Consider the following 26,380-nt stretch of genomic DNA (forward strand, 5'->3'; position numbering starts at 1 on the left):
CCAGGAGAAAACCTGCGTGGTCCTCAACACTCAGTTCAAAAATTACTGTCAAGAACTGTGCAGGGTCTGGGATTGTACTCAGCTTGCAAGCTAACAGGTTAGCCTGCCTCATTGTCATGGATGCTGGCAGAAGACATGAGACTCCTAGGTCAGAGATAAAGGGCATTATTACTCCTAGCACAGCAGGGAGCATGAGTTTCACATTTGTGTTGGTTCTCCTTGATCCCCTAGGCCCATGGGATGGGGCAGGGGGCATTCAGAGCAGCCCAGGTGCATAGTACACACACAGGAGGTTTGTTTCACAGCTGATGAATCCTGAATTTAGGGATCCCCAGTCTTTTTTTTTTTTATCCTCACCCGAGGACATTTTTCCATTTTTTGTATAGATAGAGTGGGAGGGAGAGAGAGAGAGAGAGAAACATCGACGTGAAAGGGACACATCGAGTGGCTGCCACCCGCACGACCAACCAGGGCCGGGGACAAACTGCAACCAAAGTACGTGCCCTTAGCGGGAACCGAACCCGGGTCTCTCCGGACCGCAGGCCGAAGCTCCAACTGCTGAGACAAACTGGCCAGGGCGGGATCCCCAGTCTTAAAGGGCCACTAACAAACCCACCTGACATTTTCCCCTAGAGAAATACATTATCTTTACTCTCTGGGTAGCAAATAAATGTGTCCCCTGCCCCAGAGAGAGACACTATCTTCTAAGGCTATTTGTTTACAAATATCCTTGTAACAATAGCTGGAACAAGACAATTACAAGACAGAATGGAATGCAAAATGCAAGAGACCCATAGAGAGTTGTCTCAGAACAATCATATAATTCCATGACATACAAAATTTAAAAAAAAAACTATTACCCAAAATTGTCAAGGATGGAGAAAGATGGTTACTACCAATTAAGTGAGAATATAAGTCAGTATCAATCTTGCATAAATGAACTTGGTAATATGGATCAGTAACAATGAAATTCATAATCTTTGGCTCAGTAATTAATACATCTGGTAATTTATTCTAAGAATATTATCAGCTATGGTTAAAGCTATATGTTGCAACTGTCAACACCTATGGTCTTGGTTGCAGAACCGGTTGGTAATAATGAGGATTTTGAAGAGCAGAGCTGGTGTGTGTTATCCACACTTCTAGGGACCAGGCCTGTGCCTTCTGGGTTCATGCTTTCCATCCAAACCACTCCCTAGGAGCTTCAGAAAAGCTGCATTAAACTCAGAGCTTCTCCCTAAGTCCAAGCAAATCATTCAAGCTTCATGTAGTCCTTCCTGAGAGACCAGTCTCCTCGTCTAGAGAGGGCTAGAACTCCCATGGAAGTGTGATCTGTCCTGGCCCTTGAAAAAGCCCAAGTGTACTTGCTATACATTTAACCTTCCTGATATTTACCAGGTCTGTCTCTTTGGCATTGGGACCACTTCAGTCTCCATGCTTCGTATCCCTGTTATTCTGGGCCACATCCCAGGACATATGCCCCTCAGATCATCTTTTCATGCTCGCATTCCTTTCCTGCTTCCTTTTCCCTAAACCGCCTTCCCACTGCCACTAATCCTCCCACGCCTCTTCCCTGTGTGTTCTGGATCAACTGAAGTCCCATGCTTAAACTCCTCTACATCCTCATTTTTTTAATGAAGTAGTCCCTTTTAAAAACTTTATCTTAGCCCTTCCTTGAGGATGCTGTTCCCCTTAAGGCTTTCTTAAGGGAAGAGAGCCTTAAATTCACCCATTTAAAGCACACAAGTCAATGATTTTTCCAATATTCACAAATTTGTTGTGCAACCATCATCACAATTTTAGAATATTTGTATCCCCTCAGAAAGCAATCCTGTACCCATTAGCTATCACCTCCTAATTCCCCATTCTCCCCACCCTTAGTTGTAAGCAACCATTAATGTATTATCCATCTCTAAAGATTTGTCTTTTCTGGCCATGACCTATAAAGGGATTACACAATACATGTCTCCACAGTCTTTTTAAACATCACTATTGTCAGCCTGGTCAGGGGGAGTGGCAGATTGTCACTACTGTGGTGGAGTTACTATTGGAACTTCCTGATGGCAGGAAGTGAATTTTACAATTCTTTGGGATGGAGCAGTTTTAGGTTCACAGCAAAATTAAGAAGATACAGAAATTTCCATATAACCCCTGTGGAGTGGGTGGTTTTCATCTTTGTGACCAGTGATCTGTATTCAGTATTGTCCAGTGAAAGATCCCCAGTTTAAAATGAGACAAATAAGCCTCCAAAGGGGTTTGATGACTTGCTCAAGATCATGGTGGCAGTAGGTGAATGGGCCTTTGGAGTCTCCTTTCCCATATTTATATTTTGTACAAGCATTACTTCTGCGACCGTCTCCTCCTGTGTAAAAGGGTGTTAATTTAACACCTACCTCACAGGGTTGTGGAAATGTTAGCTATTCTTATACCCAAAACAGTCATTGCATGTCAGATGTGGCAATCGTCCTACAAAGAAAAATACAGACAATAGTATAAGATTACGAACATGGTTGTTGAAGTCCGTCAAACTCTCAGCTCTGCCAAAAAAAACAATTGACCTCTGTGGACCGGGACAATACTCAACTCACTGCATTTTTTAGGATTAAATGAAGGTGTCTCTCCAGCACCTAGGAAAACCAGTGTTTATGGTGTGAACTAGGTTTATTCCCACTTTACTTGGGGATTATAACTGATAAGTTTATGAACGAAGTATCATTTTAATTGAGGCAGCTAAGGTTTGCAGAGGTTAAGTAACTTGCCTAAGGTTTGTGAAGTCAGCATTGGAACACCAAGGTCCCACTCTCTTTACTGTTAGGCCTAATAAGTCCAAGCTCTGGTAGTCAAGCCTGCTGAGCGCCCTTCCAGGAGCACACTATCACCTGAGGGCACGGGTGCCTCTTGATGCGTCCTAGGCAGAGGAAGGATTTTCTGGCTCGGGCAGGGCCTGAGCCCCACCCCGATTTTTATCGCTAGCCAAATTTCCAGTAGTGAAGAAAGTGCCAGAATCCCGCCCTTGGCAGCCTGGCACTTCCAACCAGTAGTAGTAGCCGCTTGTCCCGCAGGACCCCAGCCCTCCCAACCTCGCGGCCTCCAGGAGCAGTGCCCCCTAGGGGCTCCTGCTCGCCGGAGGAGGAAGAGGCCCTTCCTGCCACTGGCAGGTTGCGGAGCCGGTACTCCTGCCTGGAGCCCGCCCCGCCACCTTCAGGAGGAACTTGTCGCCGCCACGCCTCCGTGCTCTTCAGCCGCATCTCCGCGTGGCGGGAGGACCTGCAGCCCTTGGCTCCCGGTCTCGCTGCCTTCACCCCACATCTCCCGCGCCATGAGCGCGCGCCTCCCGCTCTTCCTGCGCCGGCTCCGCTGCCCGCTGCAGCCCGCCGGCCCGCCGCGCCGCCTCCGGGTGCCCCGTCGCGCCGGCAGCGGCGGCGGCGGCGGGTGTGGCGGCGGCGAGGGCCTGCTTGCGCAACGGGGGCAGCAGAACGCCCAGGCCGGCAGCAGCCACGGTCCGGGCAGGCGAGAGCCTCCGGCGTGGAACGTGATCGTCAGGTGAGTGTCCGGCGCTCGCCGCCGCCCACGTCCCAGCTACGGTGCCGGGACCCAGGAGGTAGGGCAGCCGGGCGCCCAGGTCTCGGCGCCGTCCCGGGGGCCTCCGGCGGGGGGGAGGTTTGCAGGAGCGGGGCAGTGAGTGCTTGGTGTCAATTTATTAGGGGCGCTGGGGGGAGGGATGCGCGGGCACCAGGAGGGCGTGCGGGGTGCATCCTGGCACCGAGGGATCGGGCCGGCGCGGCCATCCCCGGCGGGCACTGCGCAGCCCGGACCGCACGCCACACTGCACGTGCGCCCGCCGCCGGCTCTGATGCAACCGCGCGGGGCGCGGCTGGGGCAGGAAAGGGCGGCGCGGCCGAGGGGGGAGGAGGAGGAGGAGGGGCGCCCGCCTGCGGGTCGGGATCCCGGCCAGGACTTGGACGCCGCTGGCCCCGGGGTCCGGAGAGGCAGCCCGGCCCAGCTCTGTTGCCTGCCCGTGCAGGGGCTCCGTATCCGGGCGGCTGGCGGGGGCTCACTGTGGGGTGAAGTTTGCCCTCTCCCGAACGCCGCCACCTCCCCGAGTGAGCATGTTTTGGAGTTACATCATCTTTTCCTGGGCAAGTCCAGGTGGAGCCGGGCCCACCCGATAGGAAATAGGATGCGGCTGGAGAAGTCTAGACTGACGCGTTGCCAGCATCGGTGCATGATGGGCAAGGATTTCCCTGCGCAGCTGTATTTCCAAAGTTCTCTCCTGCCCCAGAGGCGAACTGGGGGAGCTCCGGCGAGCTTCCAGCCTTGGGACTGGCCAGCCTCCAGACCCCCCAGAGAGGACGTGCGCCGCCACCACCCCTCTATTACCCGCCCGCGTCCTGGTCTCCACCCCTCCAACGCCAGTTAGCCCTCCCAGCACCTTTGGGAGAGAGGGGAGGAGTCTGTCAGGCCCATCCTGGAGATGCCTGTGAACTGGGGACCTGACCTTGTAGAGGGAAACGTTCAGACAACCACGTGGAGGTGGCAGGAAAGCCCTTGCCTTCCTCCCCACCCCGGCCTAAGTTTCCTGGCTCCATGTCACTGAGCAAGCCCACCTCCATCCATTCACATCCTTTCTTTTTCCTTCTATACTTCATTCTAAAAGTAATTGTCAGTTGCCCACCCTCCTTTTCAAGGCTCTTTACACTGTGAACGATGACTCTCTGGAGCGCTTTAATTTACCAGGTCATCTTTCTGAATGTTGTTGTTACTTTAAGTCTTTTCAGGTCATTATATTTTAACTACTGTTCAGCTGAGTTCATCTTAATGGGTGAGGGTCTGAGGACAGTATGGGAGGCAAAACCACCAACGCATCACCCTGTTTTATTTTCTGGGTAGCTCTTAGCACTATTTGAAGCTTTTTCATTCATTTGTTGTCTGCCTTGGCCTGGAATGAAAGCTCTGTGGGGTCAGGAGCCTTGTCTCTTGCTCACATGCTAGATCCTTCCTCCTGGAGAGTACCCGGCATGGTTGGTGAATGAATGGCTTAAAATTTGGGGTCATTTGTGGGTTTTATTCATGCCTTTTTTTTTTTCCCCCATTAAAAGCCATGACTGACTTAGAGATGAGTAGAGTGGTCAGTAGGGGGCCTGGGTAGGATCCTGCTGCACTGGACTGGCCAGCCTCCATTCCCTCACTACAATGGAAGAAATGGTAGTGTCTACTGCAAAGGGTTATGGAAGGGATTACAAAAGAGAATGTAAATAAAATGCACACTCCAGGAATGGTCACATACTAAGACCTCAATAGATATTGGCTGTTATCTTTATTTGTACAGTAATAAGCCATGATTTGACAAAATAATGGCAAATGTTTTAGGTTCTGCAGGCCAAGAGGCAAAGTAGAAGATATTATGTAGCTACTTTTATATGAGAAAAGAACACATCAGTATTTTGTTGGTGATATTTAAATTTTTGTTTATGGATACTGACGTTTGAATTTCAGATAAATTTCACATGCCACAAAATACTATTTTGATTTTATTTTTTATTAAAATGGAAAAGCCATGCTTAACTGGTGGACTATAGTTTGTCAGCTCCCCTTCTAAACTTGAAGAAGAAAGTATTGTACAATGAATTATTGCTTCACAGGATTACAGTTGAGAGATGGGTGCTTTTTTTGCAGTATGACTTCACCTAATAACTGTGAGAATTTGGGCAAGCTATTTGACCTCAGTTCTTCCTGTACAAAATTGAAACTCAAGTATCATGTGCTATAAGGTTGTTTTGGATATTACTATACTCTAGTGATTCTATGAAGCACATTTTTAAAATCTCCAAAACTTTTATCTTTCAATTGATTGTTTTTTAATTGTTGTTGGCAAGGTGTCAGCCACAGCACATTTGTCACTGCCTGTACCTGTAGGAACTTGGCCATAGCTATGCTCATCATAGTACCTTTTTGACTTGTATGCGCATCATCTAACAAAACTTTTCTCCAAGAGATTTCCCCAGGACTTGGAGGAAAAGGGGAGGTGGACCTGTCTTAGAAGTCACCTGGAATAAACATCCAGGGACCTATGTTAGTTAATTCTTTTTTTTTTTTGCAGGTAAGGTAAATCACAAGATAATGTATTGGGATAATTTTGTTCTTTTTTACATAAAAAAAAGCCTTAAAATGATCAGGGACTGATGCAACTGGGGGTGACAAAGGTACACTTCGGACTTTCATCACCAGTGAAAAAATAAAGCATTTTATCAACTTAAAATTGTCATTAGTACATTTAGATTTTGGTGAAAGAAAATGTTAAATACTGTTATAATACAGTGTTAACAAAAATTGGCCAAGTACTGAGGTCATTTTAGTGAGCTACCATCATTTAAGTATAAGAAAAAGTAATTTCTTGATCCAAATTAGTGAAACCTTTAAAAAGATTGTCTCTAGAGAACATTATTTGAGAATACTGCCTTTTCAGACATGCTCTGATACTCAAATTGACTTTATAACAACAATTATAGATTAAGTTTTTGATTACTTCTTTCTTAAAAAGTGGTCAGATTTCCATTTCTCCGGGAGACATTTTCACCAGTGTGCTGTTCAATCCCACAGGTTAGACTTTCCTCATTATTATTAAGAACTTCATACATATCAGTGAGATTGCCATTCATTGCTTTTTCGTCTTTTCGAATAGACACAGGAAGACTTGCTAGACTAAAGCTGACGTCTTTAAATGCATGCAACAAAAATATTCCCACAATGATTGTACAGAAACCACTCAGAGTACCAATGACGTCATCACCAGGCATGTCCTGCCACTCCTTAAAGAGAATAGCTGAACAAGTCAGAACTGACGTAGTGAAGAAGACATAGTAGATGGGAGTCACGAGGGAGGTGTTGAATATGTCCAGGGCCCTGTTCAGGTAGTTGATCTGTGTGCTCACACAGACCATGAGGCTCAGCAGCAGGGCCCAGGCCAGGGGGTGCTGCAGCACAGGCTTGCCAGCAAACAGCTCCTTGATAGCAATGCCCAGGCCCTTAACACAGGAGGCGGAAAATGCTCCGATCACAGAGCAGATGGTGATGTACACGAGAATGTTCGTCTGTCCATGTCAGGGTCCCACCACAAAGATTAGTATCAAGGACACAATGACCACAAGTGTTGCAAAGACCATAAAACCTAGATCCCCGAGCTTGTGAGACATTTCATCTAAAGTCTCGATCTCCTCTTCTTTTGGAGCATGAATGACCATAACTGTAGAGCCCAGAATACTCAGCAAACATCCAATTTTCCCATGAAGATTCAGTCTTTCATTGAGAAAGTATGAAGAAAGAATGGCACTGACTAGGACGCTGAAAGCTCCCAATGGCGTCACAAGCGTGGCTGGTGCAAAGGCGTAGCAGCGAAGTTAGCCACCTCCCCGCCTCCCATTGAGCAGTCCAGCCCACCACAACCACTCTAAGATATGCATGGCCACCTTGACCTGCTCTCATGGAGCCTTTCCTGGCAAGTCGCAGAAGGCCTTTTTTTTTTCAAAATGAAACTCCCTCCAATGAAAATGCTGGAGCTCATAGCCAATCCCAGACCAATATAGAAGTCATATTTTCCATGCCCCTGGCTCATTTTGTTACTGAAGAATTCCTATGACTCACATTGATGCTGGTGCTGGAGGCAAGACGATGCAGTTTTCAAATAGTTTGAAAAGAGGCCATCGGTGTGAATGTCCCGAAAGGACCGCCCTTGCATGACTCCTCTCAGACCCGGTACTGCAAGTCATCACAGCCGGGAGGGCCCCAGGGGACAGGATGAGTGCGCCGCTTCCCCTGGCTACCCGCTCTGGTCACCTCCGCTCATACCCTCCCGCAGGCCACATGGGCCAATCTCCCCTGCGATCGCGCGGCGAGCGCCTTCAGCGAGCGCCTTCGGGGCTGCAGCCGTGCGCGCCCTCGCGTCTATGAGCCCAGAGGGCAGCTTGCCCGACAACCTCTGACAACCTCCAGCCGCTGTGGCCACCGGTTCCTAGGACCGCCAGGAAGAGAAACTGGGTGTGGTCGGATTGTTAGTTAATTCTTGATTTATTTCATAGACATGTATCAGAAAGTTTAAAAAATAAACTCCCTCATTCCTCAGATTGTTATGTTCATTATATTCCACAAGTAAACAAAAACTAATTAATAAAAAATAAATTAAAATAAATAAATGAACTCCCTCAAAAGCATAGTGACCTGTCATTAATCCCCACCGTTTCCATCAACAAGTCATGGAAGGGCTATTTTAGGAAATAATGTGATTTCTGGTTCTTGTCTGATAACTTTCCACTGACATTTGGTAGAATCTGGAGAGCTCCAGCATCCGAACATGCAGGCTGGATGTCAGGAACTTAATGAAAGCCCCAGGGACAATGGTGATGTCTTTCGAGAAATGTTGTATCACTGACACCCTGGATAGCACCAAGAGTGATATGATGTTGTGGAGGGAGGGGAGGCTAACATCAGGATTCTAAGTCAAAACAAAAGGTCCCTCAGGCCCTGGCCCGGTTGGGATTGGGGTTGGCTTGGTTGGAGCTTCTGTGGTTTCAGGTTCTATCCCCACCCCATTGGGGTCATGCAGGAGGCAGCCAATCGATGTGTCTCTCTCACATCGATGTTTCTCTTCTCTTCTTCCCTCCCTTCCACTCTCTTTAAAAATAATAAGAAGAAGAAGAAGAAGAAGAAGAAGAAGAAAATATCCTGGGGTGAGGATTAACAAACAAACAAAAAAGTCACTCGGGAGAGTCAGATCCTAAATGTGAAGAAGTTTTAAGAGGATCTCAATCAGGTTTTTTTTTTTTTGGTGTGTTTTTTTTTTGTAGTTGTTGTTTGGTATGGTTTCCTTTCCATGTAGTATATGAGTGGCTTATGACACACACACAAAATAATTTAAGTTAATTTTAAAAATTCTTTAAAACTTACAGAATAAACACTATGTTAATAAATGATTATAACATAGTTTACTTGGCAACATTTTTTCTTAGTGGTTTATAAAACAATGGTATGTCTTTTATTCTGTATCTTCAATTGGATGTAACATAGTATATAAGACTAAAGCTCCCAGATCAGACCTGTGCATAAACTAGAAAACAGGCTAGGCCGCTTTAACAAAATACCCCCAAATAACTGTGAACTTGATCATCCAGAAAGAAGCAGTCCAGGGAAGGTAGGATAACTGTGATACTGCCTCACTGCTCCAGGTCTCCCATCCAGCAAGTGGGAAAGGTGGTCAGGTTGCTGGTATACCTTTCTGTTAGCTGCACAGTCCTCTCCTTCTGGCTAGTGCTCACCTGTTGACCAGAGGTTAGTCACATGACCCTATGAAAGTGTGGGCAAGCCTGGGAAAACTGCTCTTTGGCTGGGTAGCCACGTGGTGCTAAAACTCAGAATTCTGTTATTTAAAAAGAAGAAAATGGTCCTGCCGGTGTGGCTCACTGGTTGAGCATCGACCCATGCACCAACAGGTCGCTGGTTCCACTCCCGGTCAGGACACATGCCCAGGTTGTGGGCCCGATCCCCAATGGGGGGCATGCAGAGGCCGCCAATCGATGTTCTCTCTCGTTGATGTTTTTATCTGTCTCTCCTTCTTGCTTCCTCTCTCTAAAATCAATAAAGAAAAAAAAAATTTTTTTTAAAGAAGAAAATGCATGGAAGTATTCATAGGAATTACCCAGTAATGTAAGCCATCACTAGCAACTTTATCATTGCTGCTGCTACTATCATACAGAAGTTATCCACTTATTGCTAGTGCAGTGGTTTATTCAATGGTCTGTGGTGCTCCCACCCTGCACTATTTCTTCAAATACTGATGGCTATTTTTGGAAGAGACTGTTTGAGAAATCTTTACTATATTTATTCACAGGTACCTCTTTTGCCTTTGAAAAAGTTGAAATATAGAATGCTATTAATACACAGGCTTAGCATTCAGGGATGCACTTAAATTGGTAGTTTTCTTTTTTTTAATCCTCACCCAAGGATATTTTTCTATTTATTTTCAGGTAGAGTGGGAGAGAGGAGAGAGACATGAACGTGAGAGAGACACATCAATTGGTTGCCTCCCGCATGACCCTGACCAGGGCCGGATATGAACCACAACCAAGGTACATGCCCTTGACCGGAATCGAACCTGAGACTTTTTGGTCCACGGGCCGACACTCTAATTGCCGACCCAAACAAGCCAGGGAAGGTAGTTTTCTTTTTTTATAAATGTGTTTTTATTGATTTTTTTAGAGAGGGAGAGATAGAAACATCAATGAGAGAGAGAATCATCGAGCAGCTGCCTCCTGCACACCTCCTACTGGGGATCAAGCCCGCAAGCCGGGAATGTGCCCTGACCGGGAATTGAACCGGTACCTCTCAGTCCATGGGACAACACTCAGTCCACTGAGCCACATCGGCTGGGCTAAATTGGTAGTTTTCAATAACATGAACAGCTACCACCTCCCAGACTCTTTGGCAAGGCTACAACTAACTGCAAGGGAGGCTAAGAAATGTCATCATTCTGGCAGCCTTGTGCCCAACTAACACACGTTACAGATGGCTTTTGACTTAGTGCTTTCCAGAACTAGACAGAAATAAGGGCCCAACTTGGCCCACGTTGGCAGTCATGGAGGCAGGGAAACAGCACAGCACATGGCCCTCAGTCACACGTGATTGGAAAGATTTTGGTGTTCATTTCTAAGGTGATTTGTAAATTTTCACATATGATCTCATTTATTCAACACAATAACATAGTTATTTCACTGGAATTTAAGTTGCTTTATCTAAAGTATCTAAAAACAAAACAAAAATCTTCACAAGTCACATAGAGTTGCATGCCCACCTATTTTGTTGCTTCTAGCAAAGGTGACGTAGAAAGGCTCACCCTGGTTGAGTTTTGAAGCTCTGATCACCCCCTCTCCTAGTCCACCTACTCAAGAGCAGTACCTTCCAGTTACGTTCATCAGCTTCCTCTCTGAAAACTTGGAGGAGCTGACCCATGTCTCTTTGCTGTTGGTGCTTTAGTTCTCATGATATCTGACTGGAACTTCACCTTGCTTTTTTTAAAAAAGCTGTTATATACCAGAGACAGAAAACAAAATGTAAAGATGGTTGAACACCAAAATGTTGGCACTGCCTTGGCTGAGGGGAAAAAGCTTACTTCTTGTGCAAGTGAGGAACATTTCCTAGGGATGGTGCTAAAGTCGATCTCTGAAGCTGCTCATTCCAGAAGGTTGCAGAAAGAGACTTGCACCACCTTATCTGGATCTGCCCCGCTCACGGCTGGCACCCCAGGTGGTGCTAAGGTGCAGGGAGCCCCTGCTGGGACTTTCAAGAGCTCCAAATGCATTGTGCAGAGCCCAGGGAAATGAGGCACCCTCTCCCTAAGAGGCCTTAGGAGAGTATCTAATTCTGATGTATCTCCGGTGTTTCTGTACATTTCCTTCCCTTCCCTCTGCTCCCTTCCCATTCCTTTAAACTCTGGAACTTGGAATTTGTCCACCACTTCTCCAACAGCAAGCCCCCTCCCCAACTCCCTAACTTCACTACCCTCCCTCCATCAATATATCCCCCCCATCCCAGTCTCTATTTCTGCAAGGTGTAGGGACTATGGTGCAGGAAGTGGATTTTTTCACAAAGAAACCCAAATTTTCCTTATAGTAAACTTGAAAAATACAAGGGAAAATTACTGTTAACATCTAGTTTACCTCTGCTTATTTTCAAAGTTGGATTGGCACACTTTCCACTGGGTTAGCAATTCATGATTTCACTGTTTTCCTGCGCTTCCCCTCCACACTTGAAGCACATCCTTATGTGGTCTAGTTATTTTCACTTACAGTAAAAAACACTAAAGGAAATGTGCTGTATCCATCCTGTCTAGTCACTAACAAAGACACGGTATGTTGTTTTTCTTTCTCAATGTAGAGAAGTCATTCAGAATTCAAAAGAAGTTCTGCATTTATTGCAAGAAAAAAATCCTGCCTTTAAGCCAGTTCTGGCCATTATTCAGGTAAGCTGAGAATGTGGTCCTGCCCTACTCTTTTAGGATGCCTTTCAATTTTGAAGATAATTATATATAAAAGACCAGCTGCATTTCTTGTCACAGAAGTGTCATTTGAGCTTAATAGAGGGAACAGAGCGCTCACCTGAAACTGCTCTCATTTTCCCTTCTTTCGGTCTTTTTGCTTCCACAGGGCTCCATTTAGGTACTGCCCTGTTTGAGCGAGTCTTGTGTGAGTCTGGTATGGGTAGCTTCCAGAGGTCAGGAGGCAGGTGCTCACATAGTTCCCATTACAGAGGATTTATTGTGATTCATTCATAAATACTTATCACATGTGATACGAAGGTGATGGAAAAAAGTTCCCCTTTGTTTCTGTGGAAGACAGATGGCTTTCTGCGACACGGTATTGGGTAATCTTACTACTAAGTCTTTGAAAGCCTGCCGTAAGTTCGAAGGGTCCAAAGTCATTATATGTTAGAAGTACTTCCACATTCCATGTGCCTCAGCTCCGCGTCCAAGTGCAGTTGGCACTGTTTACCATCCTTTTTGGCACACCCGTGTGATGACAGGTGCAGGGAAATAACGAGGTGAGCCAAGCCTGTAAACTAACACAGCACAACAGTTGGACTGCTACTGTTGTCTTTGGCATGCACTTAATATGTCAAAATAGCAGTGTCCAGTTCCATCAATGCTGTCTTTTTTGAGACTGTAGAACTATGCTCAAGTCACCTGCATTCCTTGGGGTCTGTTTCCACATCCCCCACAAAGATAGGCCAGTGAGAAGAGTAGAAAGTAAAGTGGGTCGGGAGCCTGGGCCTCCTGGGACGACTCTGCTTTCCACCTACGGGCAAGTCATCTAACCCCGTCTTTGGTGTCCTCGTTTAGACAGGGTTGTTGACTATGTGGCTTTACATGCCTTAGGAGGACGATTATTTAAAAGAAAGTGACACAGTTGGAAAGCCTAAGAAACTGATATGTTAATACCAGCCATTAGTCCCCTTTTATGAGCAAGAAGATTCTCTCTGTGCACTTTCCTTATCTTTATAATTAGATCACTTGTAATCACAAAATTAGTCTCTATTTTGTTTTGTGCCTTTTCAAGATGTTTCTCTGTTGTTACATTCTTCTTCTTACTCCCCTCTCCTAAGGCAAGTGATGATAACTTGATGCAGGAAGTAAACCAGAATTTGGCTGAAGAGGTGAGAATTGTTGCTTTTCAAAAATTCATTTTAATTGTTTTGATGATACACCCTCTCTCAGTGGCAAAATAACCTGGTGTTCTCTTTTCAGGCCGGTCTGAACATCACTCACATTTGCCTTCCTCCAGAGAGCAGTGAGGACGAGGTAATTATAGCAGCGCACTTGAACCCTTGCTTTGCTTTCCTCTTTAGACCTAATATACCTGTCAGCATCTCTTTCTTGTGGTAGGAACAGATGGAGCCTTTTCTTAGGGCTGAATTTTTTGAGGAAGAGTTCACTTTCCCTTCCAGCATAAATTCCTGGTTCTTGGTCCCTTGCTGCATATTTCTATTGAAGACATGGACTAGGACGTGGTGACTTTGATTGTGTTTCTTCAGGGTATCAGCAGGGTCATCTAATAGAAATTGTCTAAAGACTAATTCTGGGTTTGCTCTGTCCTGACAGACTGTTTACACTTGAGCCTTTTCTTTTCTTTTTTTTTTAATCCTCATCCGAGGACATTTTTCCATTTTTTGTACAGTGTGGGAGGGAGAGAGAGGAAGAGAGAGAGAGGGAAACATCGATGTGAAAGGGACACATCGAGTGGCTGCCACCCGCACGACCAACCAGGGCCGGGGACAAACTGCAACCGAGGTACGTGCCCTTAGCGGGAACCGAACCCGGGTCTCTCCGGACCGCAGGTGGACGCTCTAACCGCTGAGCAAAACCGGCCAGGGCCTTGAGCCTTTTCTTTGGCTTCTCTGGGTTACAGTTGCCTTGTTGATAATGAAGGAACAGGAAACAGTGAGCTTCAGGGTCCTTTCCAGGCTAATATTCTGTACATGTCTAAGTGACAGGTGATGGAAGAACCCCTATAGGATCCTTTCACTCCTGTTGCGTGTGATTCAGTGGCTCCTGCCAGAAGGAAGTAAAAGTCTTCCCAAGTGTCATCTCCAGCCTGGGAGGAGCAGCCACCCCCATTAGTAGTAGTGTGGCAACTGGACCGCGGGCGTGGGTTCCTGGGCCTTGGGGGCAGCTATTCTTCGGCTGTGGCAGGCAGGACTTGGTCTGATTTCCAGTGAGAGTAAACCGAAAGCAGCTGAATCTGAATAGCACAGGAGTTCATTTCTCTCGTGGGGAGTCAAGTTTAGAAGCAGGCAGCCGCTGGCGAGGGGCTGGCATCACCAAGGCCGTGCACGCTCGGCTCCTTCCATCTCGCTGCTCCGCCATCTTGGTTGTGCTGGGTCTCATCCAAGATGGCGGCCTCGGCGCTCACGTCACTTCCGCGTTCCGGTCGGTGTCAGACGAAGAAGAAACTGGACGTGGGAAGCGGAGACCGAGTTCCAGAGGATCCTTGTAAGGTGGGGAGAAGGCTGTTGCAGTAGGGAGAGCTCTCTGACCGTGAGATCTGCACGCCTCTGAGAGTTAGGCAGAAGAGTTTTTCATCTTTTCTTTTTTATTCAACCACAGTTTACATTCAGTACCATCCCATACCAGTTTCCGATGTACAGCAAAGGGGCTCGAAAACCATGCCCTCTACGGAGTGGGCCCCACAAACACCCACCAGGCCCTAGAGCCAGTTATCTTGACATCGTGACATTATTGACTGTATTTTCCGTGCTTCAGTCAGCCGTCTCTGTGGCTATTCTGCGACTACCGACCATCCGAAATGTGTGAAGGACTCAGACAGCTTAGCACCAGAGAAACAGGTGGGCCAGAAGACCTGAATAGACACTTTTCCAAGGAAGACATACTGATGGCCAATAAACATGAAAAGTTGCTCAACACCACTAATGTTAAGGGAAATGAAATGGGTTTTTCTTTTATAGGGAAGGGTAAAGACGTCTAGAAAGAACCTCATGGGAGAAAGTGGGGTGAAAGGGCGGCTTGATGAGATATTAGATCAGAGAGTGTTTTACCTCCAGTTCCAGCCTGTTCTCTGCTAATTCAGGGTAGGCCAAAGTTTAGGAACCTGGGGAAAGGAGGGAAAGAAGCTTGCTCGGAGTTTTACTAGAAAGCTTTTCTTCCGACTGATCAGTGGGGACAAATAGTTCAGCTAATTATGAGTGAAAATATGGGAAATTGTAGGGTCTCTGTCTGGCCTTGTCCTAGGTAGATAAGGGAGTATCAATGAGACTTACTCTTTGCAGTACTGGGAAGGTGGGGTGATTTCTTAACTGTCCCTGTTTTCCAGGATCATGGGGCTCAGCTCAACAAGATCTTATCACCAGCAAGTAAAAGGAAGGCCAAAGATTAAAAACAGCCCCTCCCCCCACTTCACCCCCAATTCTTCTCTTCAGGGACCTTTCCTGAAAGATAATTCTGCTTTCATTCTATTGACCTGAACCTAGTTGCTTGGCCACGATATTGGGAGACTGGGAAATGTAGTCTGCACCAGATGGCCTTAGATGATTTATTATCACAGCCAAAATCAAGAGTTTATTCTAAGTAAGAAAGGAAACTAAATATTGGGAAGACACTTTCTGCCACACTTGCACGCTTGCCATTGTAGTAGTAGAAATATTGACACCTATTGAACCAGTATTAATAAAATGCTGAGAAATGTGTTGTCCATTTGTAGGACACCCATTGTCTGCAATGGAATCTGAATTTCTTTAGATTGTTTTGCCACTGGTATTGATAACTCTTGACCTTTTTTTCCCCCTTGACTTATGTTTTGACAAGGAGTTGTTTATATCCTATTTTTCTTTGAAATTCTGATAAAATGTGAATTTGTGCGGCAGTGGTATTAGAAAAGAGTAAGGATTTTAATTTATTAAGACTTTGTTGTTGCTTCTATCACATCCTAGTTACAGGTAACCATAGTGCCCTTGCTTCGTTCTGAACTCTATTTAGATGTTACCCCTCTGACCAGTCCCCACCTGACATCACTGTATTAGGCCTTTACCCTGCTTAACCTGCTCTATTTTCCTTTACATCATTTACCACTTCCAAAGATTATATTATTGATCTTGTCTTCCCCACTAGAATATGAGCTCCTTGAGGGCAGAAATTTTGTTTACAACTCTATTTTGTTTACTTAGATCTGGTCAAAGTAGGTGCTCAAAACACTCAGTAGTTGTTGAATCAACAAAAGAATGATGAATAAATGAGTAAGTTTTCTTTCTGAATTTTGTATATCAAATAGTTTTTCTTCTCTTGCCATAGTGATTTCTGCTAGATAGTGAAACAGAAATGGTAAGCCAACACATCCTAGTAAAATCCATATCCATGGGCTAGTAGTAATTCTCTTACTTATGAACAAATAGTATATTAAGTGAAATGAGTCATTTCTCTCCTGGCATGAATTAAAGGTAATAGAGAAGACAGTGTATTGCTTACAGCCATGTCTTGCCATTCATTAGCTATTAGATTAGCTTCCCAAACTGTACTAAAGTATTTTTCATAAACAGTGAATTAGTTTAGTGTTTCTTATAAAATAGGAGATAGGAGATATCTGAGTTTATCTATCACAAGCCTTTGGAAATGCTTTCTGTGTCCCGTTCAGGTCCAGAGAACTGGAGGGCCTGAGTGACGACTTCTTGGATGTCATGATTAGTAAGCTTTTGTTGAACACAGTTTGGAACACAGGCTTGGCTGGGGCAGGTGGAATGCTCGATTCATGCTTCCTGGCCTCCCTGAAAGTTGGCAGTCTGCTTGGCTTAAATCTGATTGTTGACAGCACATTGTCTTTTGCCTTTCTAAACTTTACTAACTGTTGAGCTTTGGTTTTGTTCTGTTCTCTTCTGTTCTGGCAAAGAACAGAGTGATAAGAAAGACTGAGAAGTCACTAAAAAATTCAGGCAAGCTTTTTTTGAGTAAACATAGTGAAAAGAGAAAATAGACTTCTTCATTGTGCTTTCCACCAAGTCTTCAACAAGGAGTAAAAAAGAAACTACAATAGATGCATCTTGATGAATCTGGTTTTTATATGAACCTTCTTTTGTTGGGTCTTATTTTTGCAAAACAGATTTTATTTTTCCTCCTTAGATTATAGATGAAATCTTGAAGATTAATGAAGATACCAGAGTACATGGCCTTGCCCTTCAGATATCTGAGAACTCGTTTAGCAACAAAGTCCTCAATGCCCTGAAGCCAGAAAAAGATGTGGATGGGTGAGAAAATACAAAAGAAAACAACTCTAATTGCAAAATGAGCTTTTACTGTGATTTTTTTTTTTATTCCACTCTTTCAACTATGTCAGTAATTAAGAGAGAAAAGAAATCATTCTAATATTTAATGTCATTTAAATATCATATAATACTTTGGGAGTTTGGGGGCCTCTTAAATTGTGTAAGAAAGTTACATATTTTAGAAAACACACTTGCCCTTTTGTAGTGCAGAATCGGAAGACTCAGGGTCGTCCTGATCCATAGGGCCCTCAGCAGAGTTTTCGTGGGGGTACTCCAAGAACCTAATGGCTTTTATTTCTCCCACTCTTTAATTTATATTTAATTATTTAATATATCTACACACCCAATGCTGACTTGGATGTTTTTGCAGTTTAATTTATGTAAATTACAGATGAGTGACTTTTGACCAGTTTTGACTACTGATTACCTCATTTTTGGTTTCAGAGTAACAGACGTAAACCTGGGGAAGTTGGTACGTGGGGATGCCCATGAATGTTTTGTTTCACCTGTGGCAAGAGCTGTAATTGAACTTCTTGAGAAGTCAGGTATGATGCTCCTGCAGAAATGCTGCTGTTTTCTGTGTATTGGTATTTACATTATTTTTTAATAAAATTTGCTGCTAGAATGTCAAGATTCTAATTGAAACATGGAAGTGTGAAAACTCAGTGTCAGCTTGATTTATATCATCTTTTGAGAGAGATGAATGACCATGGGAGATTCTTCTAGTAAGATTAACTGTAGTGCAACTTAAAAGAGAAACCAGGAAAGATAACCTATTTTAAACAAATTCTCAACTTCTCTCATGAAAACAGTTTAAATAACCACAATGAAAAATGTGTCAAGTTTTAACTTCTCAAATCTGTCAATATGTATACCTATGTAAGAATTATATTTAAGGAGGAAAAAAATGGCGGCAGAGTGAATGGAGCTACACAGACCATCTCCCAGGACCAAACTGGATTTACAACGAAAATAAAGACAAATCTTCAGGAAGGGGCAACCGAAAGGCAGCCTGGAGGACCACATAACCAGGGGCACTGACTCAATCCTGGTAGGCTTGTGAGGACGTGAGAGGGGGCCGGGAGCCCACGGTCCACAGCGGTCTGGGCTGGGACCAGGGGACTTGGCTGGAAGCTGCTGCCGCCTCGGCTGCTTTCGCGACCGCGGCTGGGTCCTATGAACTCAGCTGAGTGCTATGCCCTCAGCTGGTGTGGCAGACTCGGCCACCCTTAGCTGGGAGCAGCGCCCTCGGGTTAAAAGTCCCAGGCGGCTCCATAACGCAGAGTCTGGACAGAGGCTAAATTGGCAGCAGCCACTCACCTTGGGCTCCGGCACAGGGAAGGCAGACTGGACTGGAACTGTGTGGGGACACTCGGGATTTGGAGGGTGCTCAGAGCTTTTGCTGAGTGCAGCCACACAGGACTATGGTCATCTTACTCCTTCTCAGGGCCCTGGGGAGAGGCGGCGGCCCCTCCCTCGGAGATTCAACCCCACCTGGTGGCCATTGAAATGCTAATTGAGGCCCATTAACAACCAGCATCTGCCCCACCCTCAGGAAATCCTCTTACACTGAGCACCTGAGGGAGTTTTTCAGGCAACTCAGAAACCAAGGATCTTCAGGTGACCTCTACTAATAGCCTCCAGACAAAAAAAAGCTAGAGGAACTTTAAGACTTGACAGTGGTGTTTAAAGTGGGTCCTCCCTGCCTCATCCAAACCCAGGAGAGGAAGCCACAAACAGCAGAACACCAACACCCACAGGGAAAATTTGGCAGACTCCAAAGCCCACTGTGATAGTCAAAATGGTGAAAAACAGAAACAAAAGCCAAATGAAAGAACAAGAGACCTCTACCGAAGATGAGATAAATGAGGTGCTGTTAAGCAAGTTAACAGATCTAGAATTCAGAGCCATGATCTTGAGGAAGCTCAACAGCATGTGTAAGGACATGAGCACCATGAGTAAAGACATAGAAATGTTGAAAATCAACCAGTTGGAAATTAAAAACGACATATCAGAAATGAAAAACACATTGGAAGGTCTAAAAAGCAGAGTAGAGGAAGCTGAGGACTGGATCAGTGAATTAGAAGACAGTGTAGAAAACAATCAACCAATCAGAAAACCAAAAGGAAAAAACGATAAAAATACAGAAAGACACCTTAAGAGAACTGTGGGACAACTGGAAACGTAATAATATTCGCATCAAAGGAGTCCCTAAGAAAATGAAAATGAGCAAGGATTAGAGAATATATTCAAAGAAATAGTGACAGAAAACTTTCCTAATTTGGTGAAGGAAGAAGGCATTCAACTTCAAGAAGCACAGAGAGCCCCAAGTAAAAAGAACCCAAACAGGCCCACACCAAGACACATAGTAATCAAACTACCAAAAATTAAAGACAAAGAGAGAATCCTAAAAGCAGCAAGAGATAAGCAACAGGTTACCTACAAAGGAAACCCCATAAGGCTCTCAGCTGACTTCTCACAAGAAACACTACAGGCCAGAAGGGAATGGCATGAAGTAATCAAGGTCATGAAAAACAAGTATATGAATCCAAGACTACTCTACCCAGCATGGCTATTATTCAAAATGGAAGGTCAAATAAAGAGCTTCCCAGACAAAAAAAAAAGGCTAAGGGAATACATTAGCACCAAACCAACACTGCAAGAAATGTTAAAAGGAGTGCTGTAGTTAGCAGGAGAAATGGGAAGAAAAATAGAACCACACTAAACAAAAATGGCAATTAATAAGTATATATCAATAATCACCTTAAATGTAAATGGATTGAATGCTCCCATAAAAAGACACAGAGTAGCTGATTGGATAAGAAAGCATGACTCATCTATGTTGTTTACAAGAGACCCACCTCATAACAAAAGACTCACATAGATTGAAACTGAAGGGATGGAAAAAAATCTTCCAAGCGAACAGAAAGGGAAAAAAAGCTGGGATAGCAATACTCATATCTGATAAAATAGACTTCAAAATGAAGGCCATAACTAGAGACAAAGAAGGCCACTACATAATATTGAAAGGATCTATCCAACAGGAAGATATAACCTTGATAAACATATATGCACCCAATATAGGAGAACCAAAATATATTAAAAATCTTCTGGAGGACTTCAAAGGTGAAATCGATAGCAATACAATCATAGCAGGAGACTTCAACACCCCGCTGACGTCACTGGATAGATCCTCTAGACAAAAAATTAGCAAGGAAACCGAGACTCTAAATGAAGCACTAGACCAAATGGATTTAATAGATATCTACAGAGAATTACACCCCAAAACTACAGAATTCACATTCTTCTCAAGTGCACATGGGACATTCTCAAAGGTAGACCACACGTTAGGGCACAAACTAAGTCTCTACAAGTTCAAAAAGACTGAAATCATATCAAGCATCTTCTCAGATCACAATGGCATAAAACTAGAAATCAGTTGCAAGAAGGACATAAACAAAGACATTTGAACACATGGAAGCTAAATAGCATGTTATTAAACAATGAATGGGTCACCGAGGAGATCAAGGAAGAAATCAAAAACTTCATGGAAACCAATGAAAATGAAGACACAACAACACAAAATCTATGGGATGCATGGAAAGCAGTTCTGAGAGGGAAATTCATAGCACTACAGGCCTACCTCAAAAAACAAGAAAAATCTCTAATAGACTATCTAACCTCACAACTTAAAGAACTAGAGAGCAAACAAAAAGAAAACCCCAGAGCAAGTAGAAGGAAGGAAATAGGAAAGATCAGAGCAGAAATAAACGACATAGAGACCAAAAAAACAATTCATAGTATCAATGAAACAAAGAGCTGGTTTTTCGAAAAGATAAACCAGATTGGTGGACCCTTAGCTAGACTCACCAAGAAACAAAGAGAGAGAACCCAAATACACAAAATCAGAAATGAAAGAGAAGTAACAACTGACACCACAGAAATACAAAAGATCCTTAACAACTACTATGAACAATTATATGGCAACAAATTCGACAATCTAAGCAAAATGGACAAATTTCTAGAAACACATAGTCTCCAAAACTGGACCAGGAAGGGATAGAAAACTTGAACAGACCAATATCAACAGAAGAAATTTAAGATGTAATCAAGACTGTCCCAGCAAACAAAAGCCCAGGCCCGCATGGCTCACGGGGGAGTTTTATTGAACATTCAAAGAAGAACTAATACCCATTCTCCTCAAACTATTTCAAAAAATTCAAGAAGGAAGACTTCCAAACTCGTTTTATGAAGCCAGCATAATTCTATTTCCAAAACCAGAAAAAGACACTACAAAGAAAGAAAACTACAGGCCAATATCCCTGATGAACATAGACGCCAAAATCCTAAACAAAATACTAGCAAATCGGCTCCAGCAATACACCAAAAAAATTATCCACCATGACCAAGTGGGATTCATCCCAGGGATGCAAGGCTGGTACAACATTCGCAAATCAATAAACGTGATACACCACATAAATAAAATGCATGATCGTATCAATAGATGCCGAAAAAGTCTTTGACAAAATCCAGCATCCATTTCTGATAAAAACGCTCAGCAATGTGGGAATAGAGGGATCATATCTCGACATAATAAAGGCCATATATGAAAGACCTACAGCCAACATCATACTCAATGGGCAAAAACTAAAAGCATTTCCCTTAAGAACAGGAACAAGGCAAGGATGCCCACTTTCGCCACTCTTATTTAACATAGTACTGGAAGTTTTCGCCACAGCAATCAGACAGGAAGAAAAAATAAAAGGGATCCAAATTGGAAAGGAGGAAGTGAAACTGTTATCATTTGCAGATGACATGATGCTATACGTAGAAAACCCCAAAGACTCCATCAAAAATTTACTAGACTTAATAAATGAATTTGGCAAAGTAGCAGGATACAAAATTAACGTCAAAAAACGATGGCATTCTTATACACCAAGGATGAACTCACAGAAAGAGAAACTAAGAAAACAATCCCATTTACCATTGTGGCAAAAAAATTAAGGTTCCTAGTAATAAACTTAGCCATCGATTTCTAGACATTTATTTTGTATCCCGCTACTTCGCCTCATTCATTTATTAAGTCTGGTAGATTTTTGACGGAGTCTTTAGGGTTTTCTATGTATAATATCATCCGCGAATAATGACAGTTTCACTTCCTCCTTTCCATCCTTTCCTCCTTTGGATCCCTTTTATTTTTTCTTCATGTCTGATTGCTGTGGCTAAGACTTCCAGTACTATGTTAAATAAGAGTGGCGAAAGTGGGCATCCTTGTCTTGTTTTTGTTTTCAAGGGAAATGCTTTTAGTTTTTGTCCATTGAGTATGATGTTACCTGTAGGTCTTTTATATGTGGCCTTTATTATGTCTAGATATGATCCCTCTATTCCCGAATTGCTGAGCGTTTTTGTCAGAATTGGGTGCTGGGGTTTTGTCGAATGCTTTTTCAGCATCTATTGATGTGATCATATGATTTAATCTTTCAATAACTTCTTTTTCTAGGTTATTAAATTTAATGAGCAAACTATTGCTGGTGTTGCACATTGTAGCTGAGTTCATAAAAATTCAACTGACTAAAGTTTTCTCTACTACAGCTCGAGTAAAAAAAAGCAAATGCTCCTTTCTGTCACCTAAACAAGCAAAGATAATTCATATAGACAGTGTTTTTTCATCCTTTGAATCATCAGAATGATGATTCTTGGTCACTCTGCCATCAAATTTATAAAGAAAGTAAATTATGGCTTAGTCATTGTAGGCTGGTGCTCTGAGGGCCAGGTATCAACAGGTTATTTTTCCTTACATTAAAGCTGTATGTTAGGAAGGCTCTGATATTTGGATTGCAATACTGATTTATTTTCATTTGGTGGGCAGGTGTTAACTTAGATGGGAAGAAGATCTTGATAGCAGGAGCTCATGGGTCTTTGGAAGCCACTCTACAATGCCTGTTCCAGAGAAAAGGGTCCATGACGATGAGCTTCCAGTGGAAAACACCTCAGCTTCAAAGCAAGGTAAGCATCACACCTGTTAGAAACATAACCTTAAATGCTTATATTAGAAAGGAGAAGGGCTGGAAATGTGTAGGCTAAGTATTTAATGTAAGAAGAAGGTGGAGAAGGAACAGCAGAAAATCTCAAAAGGATGGAGACAGTAAAGAGGACAGATTAATGAAACAGAAAACAAATATATGTGAGAGATGATCAGCAAAGCCAAAAGTTGATTCTTGGAGAAGTCCAGCAAAATAGATACACCATTAGCCAAAATAATCAAGACAAAAGAGAGAATACCACAGGGTTAAGGATGAACAAGGGTGGTTTAACATCTGAAAATATATTACTGTAATTTATTCCACCATCATATTAAAAACTATACTCTCACCATAGTAGGTGAAGAAAAGTCATTTGATAAAATCTAGTATCCTTTATGATATTTTTCTCGACAACCTCTTAGACAAGGAATTTAACCTTAATTCGATAAGACGTCTATGAAAAGTTAGAATATGTATCTCATTTAATAGTGAAATATTAGAAACCTTTCTTTTAAAATTAGGAGAGACAGAGGGTACCTTTTATCAGTGGTCCTAATTAGCACTATGTAGGAATTTCTAGACAAGCTGTAATATAAAGAAAGAAAAATTATAATGATTGGAAAGGAAGACACCCAACTGTCTTTAATCCTAGATGATACGGGTTATCTACATAAAAAGCCCCAAAGACCCCTGGCTGGTTTGTCTCAGCTGTTAGAGCGTTGACCCAAGGACTGAAGAATCAAGGGTTCGATTCCGGTCAAGAAGCACATACCTCGGTTGTGGTTGGTCCCCAGCTCTGGTCAGGGTTGTGCAGGACGCAACCAGTTGATGTGCCTCTCTCACATATATGTTTTTTTTTCTCTCTCTCTCCCTCCCTCCCATTCTATCTGAAGATAAATGGAAAAATATCCTTGGTTGCGGATTTTTTAAAAAAGTTCCAAAGAATCTATTAAAAACTATGAGAATTAACAAGAGTTCAGCTGGGTTCTTGGATATAAAATGAACTTGGAAACACCAGTTGCATTTCTAAATAGTACAGTTAGAAAATTAAATTAAAAAAATATATATAGTTTCTGCCCGGCTGGTGTGGTTCAGTGGTTGAGCATCAACCCATGCACTAAGAGGTCACCGATTTGATTCCTGATCAGGGCACATGCCCAGGTTGTGGGCCAAATCCTCAGTGAGGGGCATGCAGGAGGCAGCCAATCGATGTTTTTTCTCATGCATGTTTATCTCTCTCTCTCTCCCTTCCTCTCTCTTTAAAATCAATAAAGAAAAAAATAATAATATATTAACTATTTAAGACATGAAACTACAGAAAATAGTATGACATATCTGGACACCCCACTCACTGCCTAGTTGAAGAAAAAGCTATGACCAATACAAGTGAAGGTCCCCAGGTCTCCTTTCCATCCACAGCCACATCGTTTTCCTGATTTGGTTCATACTTCCCATTCGCCTTTTCATACTTTTACTTTATATGTACGTAGCCCTGGTAGATGGTACTGCTTTTAGAACTTGCATAAGTGGTGTTCATGAAATGAAATATATCCTTCTGCTGTGTCCTCCTTGCTTTCTTCAAGGAACGCTGTTTTAGAAGTCCTTCCGTGTTGATATCGAAGCTCTCGATTTCTCTCAAAATCGTCTTGTTTTGGTCCTTGTAGAATCAGCTTGTCAAATCTACAAAACAATAGTATGTCAGGATTTTGATTCAAATTTATAGATTAATTTGAGGAGAATTAGTATCTTGAAGAGAGTGAGTCTTCTAATCCATGCTTTTATTTGCTTCTTCTTAATGAGTTTCATCAAAATTATATAATTTCTTTCAAAAGGTCAGGAAAACTTGTTAAATTTATTCCCAGGTACCTTATTTTCTCATTGCTATTAGAAACTATTTATTTATTTATTTATATTACTTTTATTTTTTGTTCTGTGCTGATTTATTGTACTTAATGCGCTTTTAAGTTAACTGTTTGATATCTGTGAAATGCATTTTTAAACTAAAGAATGTATTGCCCTCGTGTTGTTACGTGAGGATGAAAACAAGCAAGTTGTAGCCCCACCCAGGGAAGGCTGGCATCTGATCTGAGACTTACGATGTTTGACTGGTAGGTGGATCAAATCTATTGAATTCTTGTTTTAAGACAGCTCAGGAATTTGGTCTTGCAAGTCAACTCATAACAATGTGTTTTTTTAGTTGTTCACCACATGGTGGCAGCCTTCTCAAGAAAATTCGAGGGCAGTGTTTTGTAATTTAAAGCCCCGGATTTTTTTATTTGGAAGCTTAGTGGAAGAGGAAAAGAAACCTTGCCCTGAACTGAACAGCTGTGGTGAAAGAGAGAAAAATGCCTTCACTGGCAATTGAATGTTTTCACAGCTGTCACAGATACTTTTGCTAGTTGTATCTGTATTGTTGAAAAACAAAGACATCTTTTAAAGTACTTTTTTTATCATGGAAATAAATCACCTGACCTCTCTGGACTAAATCTCATTCTAACTTTGAGAACGATTAAGTAGCTTTACTCTCTAGAGAATCTAGAAATCGGGTAACATTTCTGTTTTCATAAATTTAAGAAGATTCTCTCTAATAGCTCATGTTACACACACATTGTGTTTTCTAAGTCCTTGGAACTTATAACAGCACCACCGTGAATCTTTGAGCCTGTCATCCGTCACTCTTTTTATTGCTTCGTCTATGTAGTGAAAAATAAGGAAAGAAAGGTTCAGGGCTCCCCATACTTGTCTTTGAAGTTTATTTGGTACCTGGTGTTTGGCCGCCACTACCTGGCCTACTTAAGTTGTGACAGGCTCCCGTCCCACCGCAGGATAAGCCTGTATCTTCCCATCTTTCAAGCTAGTACTTAGCACGTCACCAGTCACGCCACTTACCTTCCCACTGATATGTCTCCATACTTCCGACTGACCTTTGACTTTTCACTATTCCTGTACATTGCTGGGCCTTGTTGCAGGGGGTCAGTAGGCCCTCTGTAGACCACAGCCAAACGGTGGCAGGCAATATGGAACAAAGAGCCCCTAGGCATGGGTTC

The 26,380-nt window shown here is 43.2% G+C and overlaps 1 protein-coding gene and 1 pseudogene across 3 annotated transcripts in view; one reads left to right on the plus strand and one right to left on the minus strand.

The window, feature by feature from the left end:
• The first annotated feature begins 3,316 nt into the window (after window positions 1-3,316).
• Window positions 3,317-26,380, plus strand: part of MTHFD1L (methylenetetrahydrofolate dehydrogenase (NADP+ dependent) 1 like) — a 191,257-nt gene continuing 168,193 nt past the window's right edge. For 2 of the 3 annotated variants that reach the window (XM_036248192.1, XM_036248195.1), the window contains exons 1-7: window positions 3,317-3,543; window positions 11,923-12,007; window positions 13,147-13,197; window positions 13,289-13,342; window positions 17,168-17,292; window positions 17,755-17,855; window positions 23,180-23,316. In XM_036248192.1, the coding sequence (XP_036104085.1) occupies window positions 3,320-3,543; window positions 11,923-12,007; window positions 13,147-13,197; window positions 13,289-13,342; window positions 17,168-17,292; window positions 17,755-17,855; window positions 23,180-23,316 (777 nt within the window). In that variant the 5' untranslated portion in view covers window positions 3,317-3,319. Of the gene's footprint in view, window positions 3,544-11,922; window positions 12,008-13,146; window positions 13,198-13,288; window positions 13,343-14,773; window positions 14,887-17,167; window positions 17,293-17,754; window positions 17,856-23,179; window positions 23,317-26,380 lie in introns of those variants that run through there. The other variant, XM_036248194.1, reaches the window with a different exon arrangement.
• LOC118621013 lies at window positions 6,534-7,612 on the minus strand (annotated as a pseudogene).

This window comes from Molossus molossus, unplaced genomic scaffold, assembly GCF_014108415.1.
Source record: "Molossus molossus isolate mMolMol1 unplaced genomic scaffold, mMolMol1.p scaffold_m16_p_8, whole genome shotgun sequence".
NCBI classification, from domain to species: domain Eukaryota; kingdom Metazoa; phylum Chordata; class Mammalia; order Chiroptera; family Molossidae; genus Molossus; species Molossus molossus.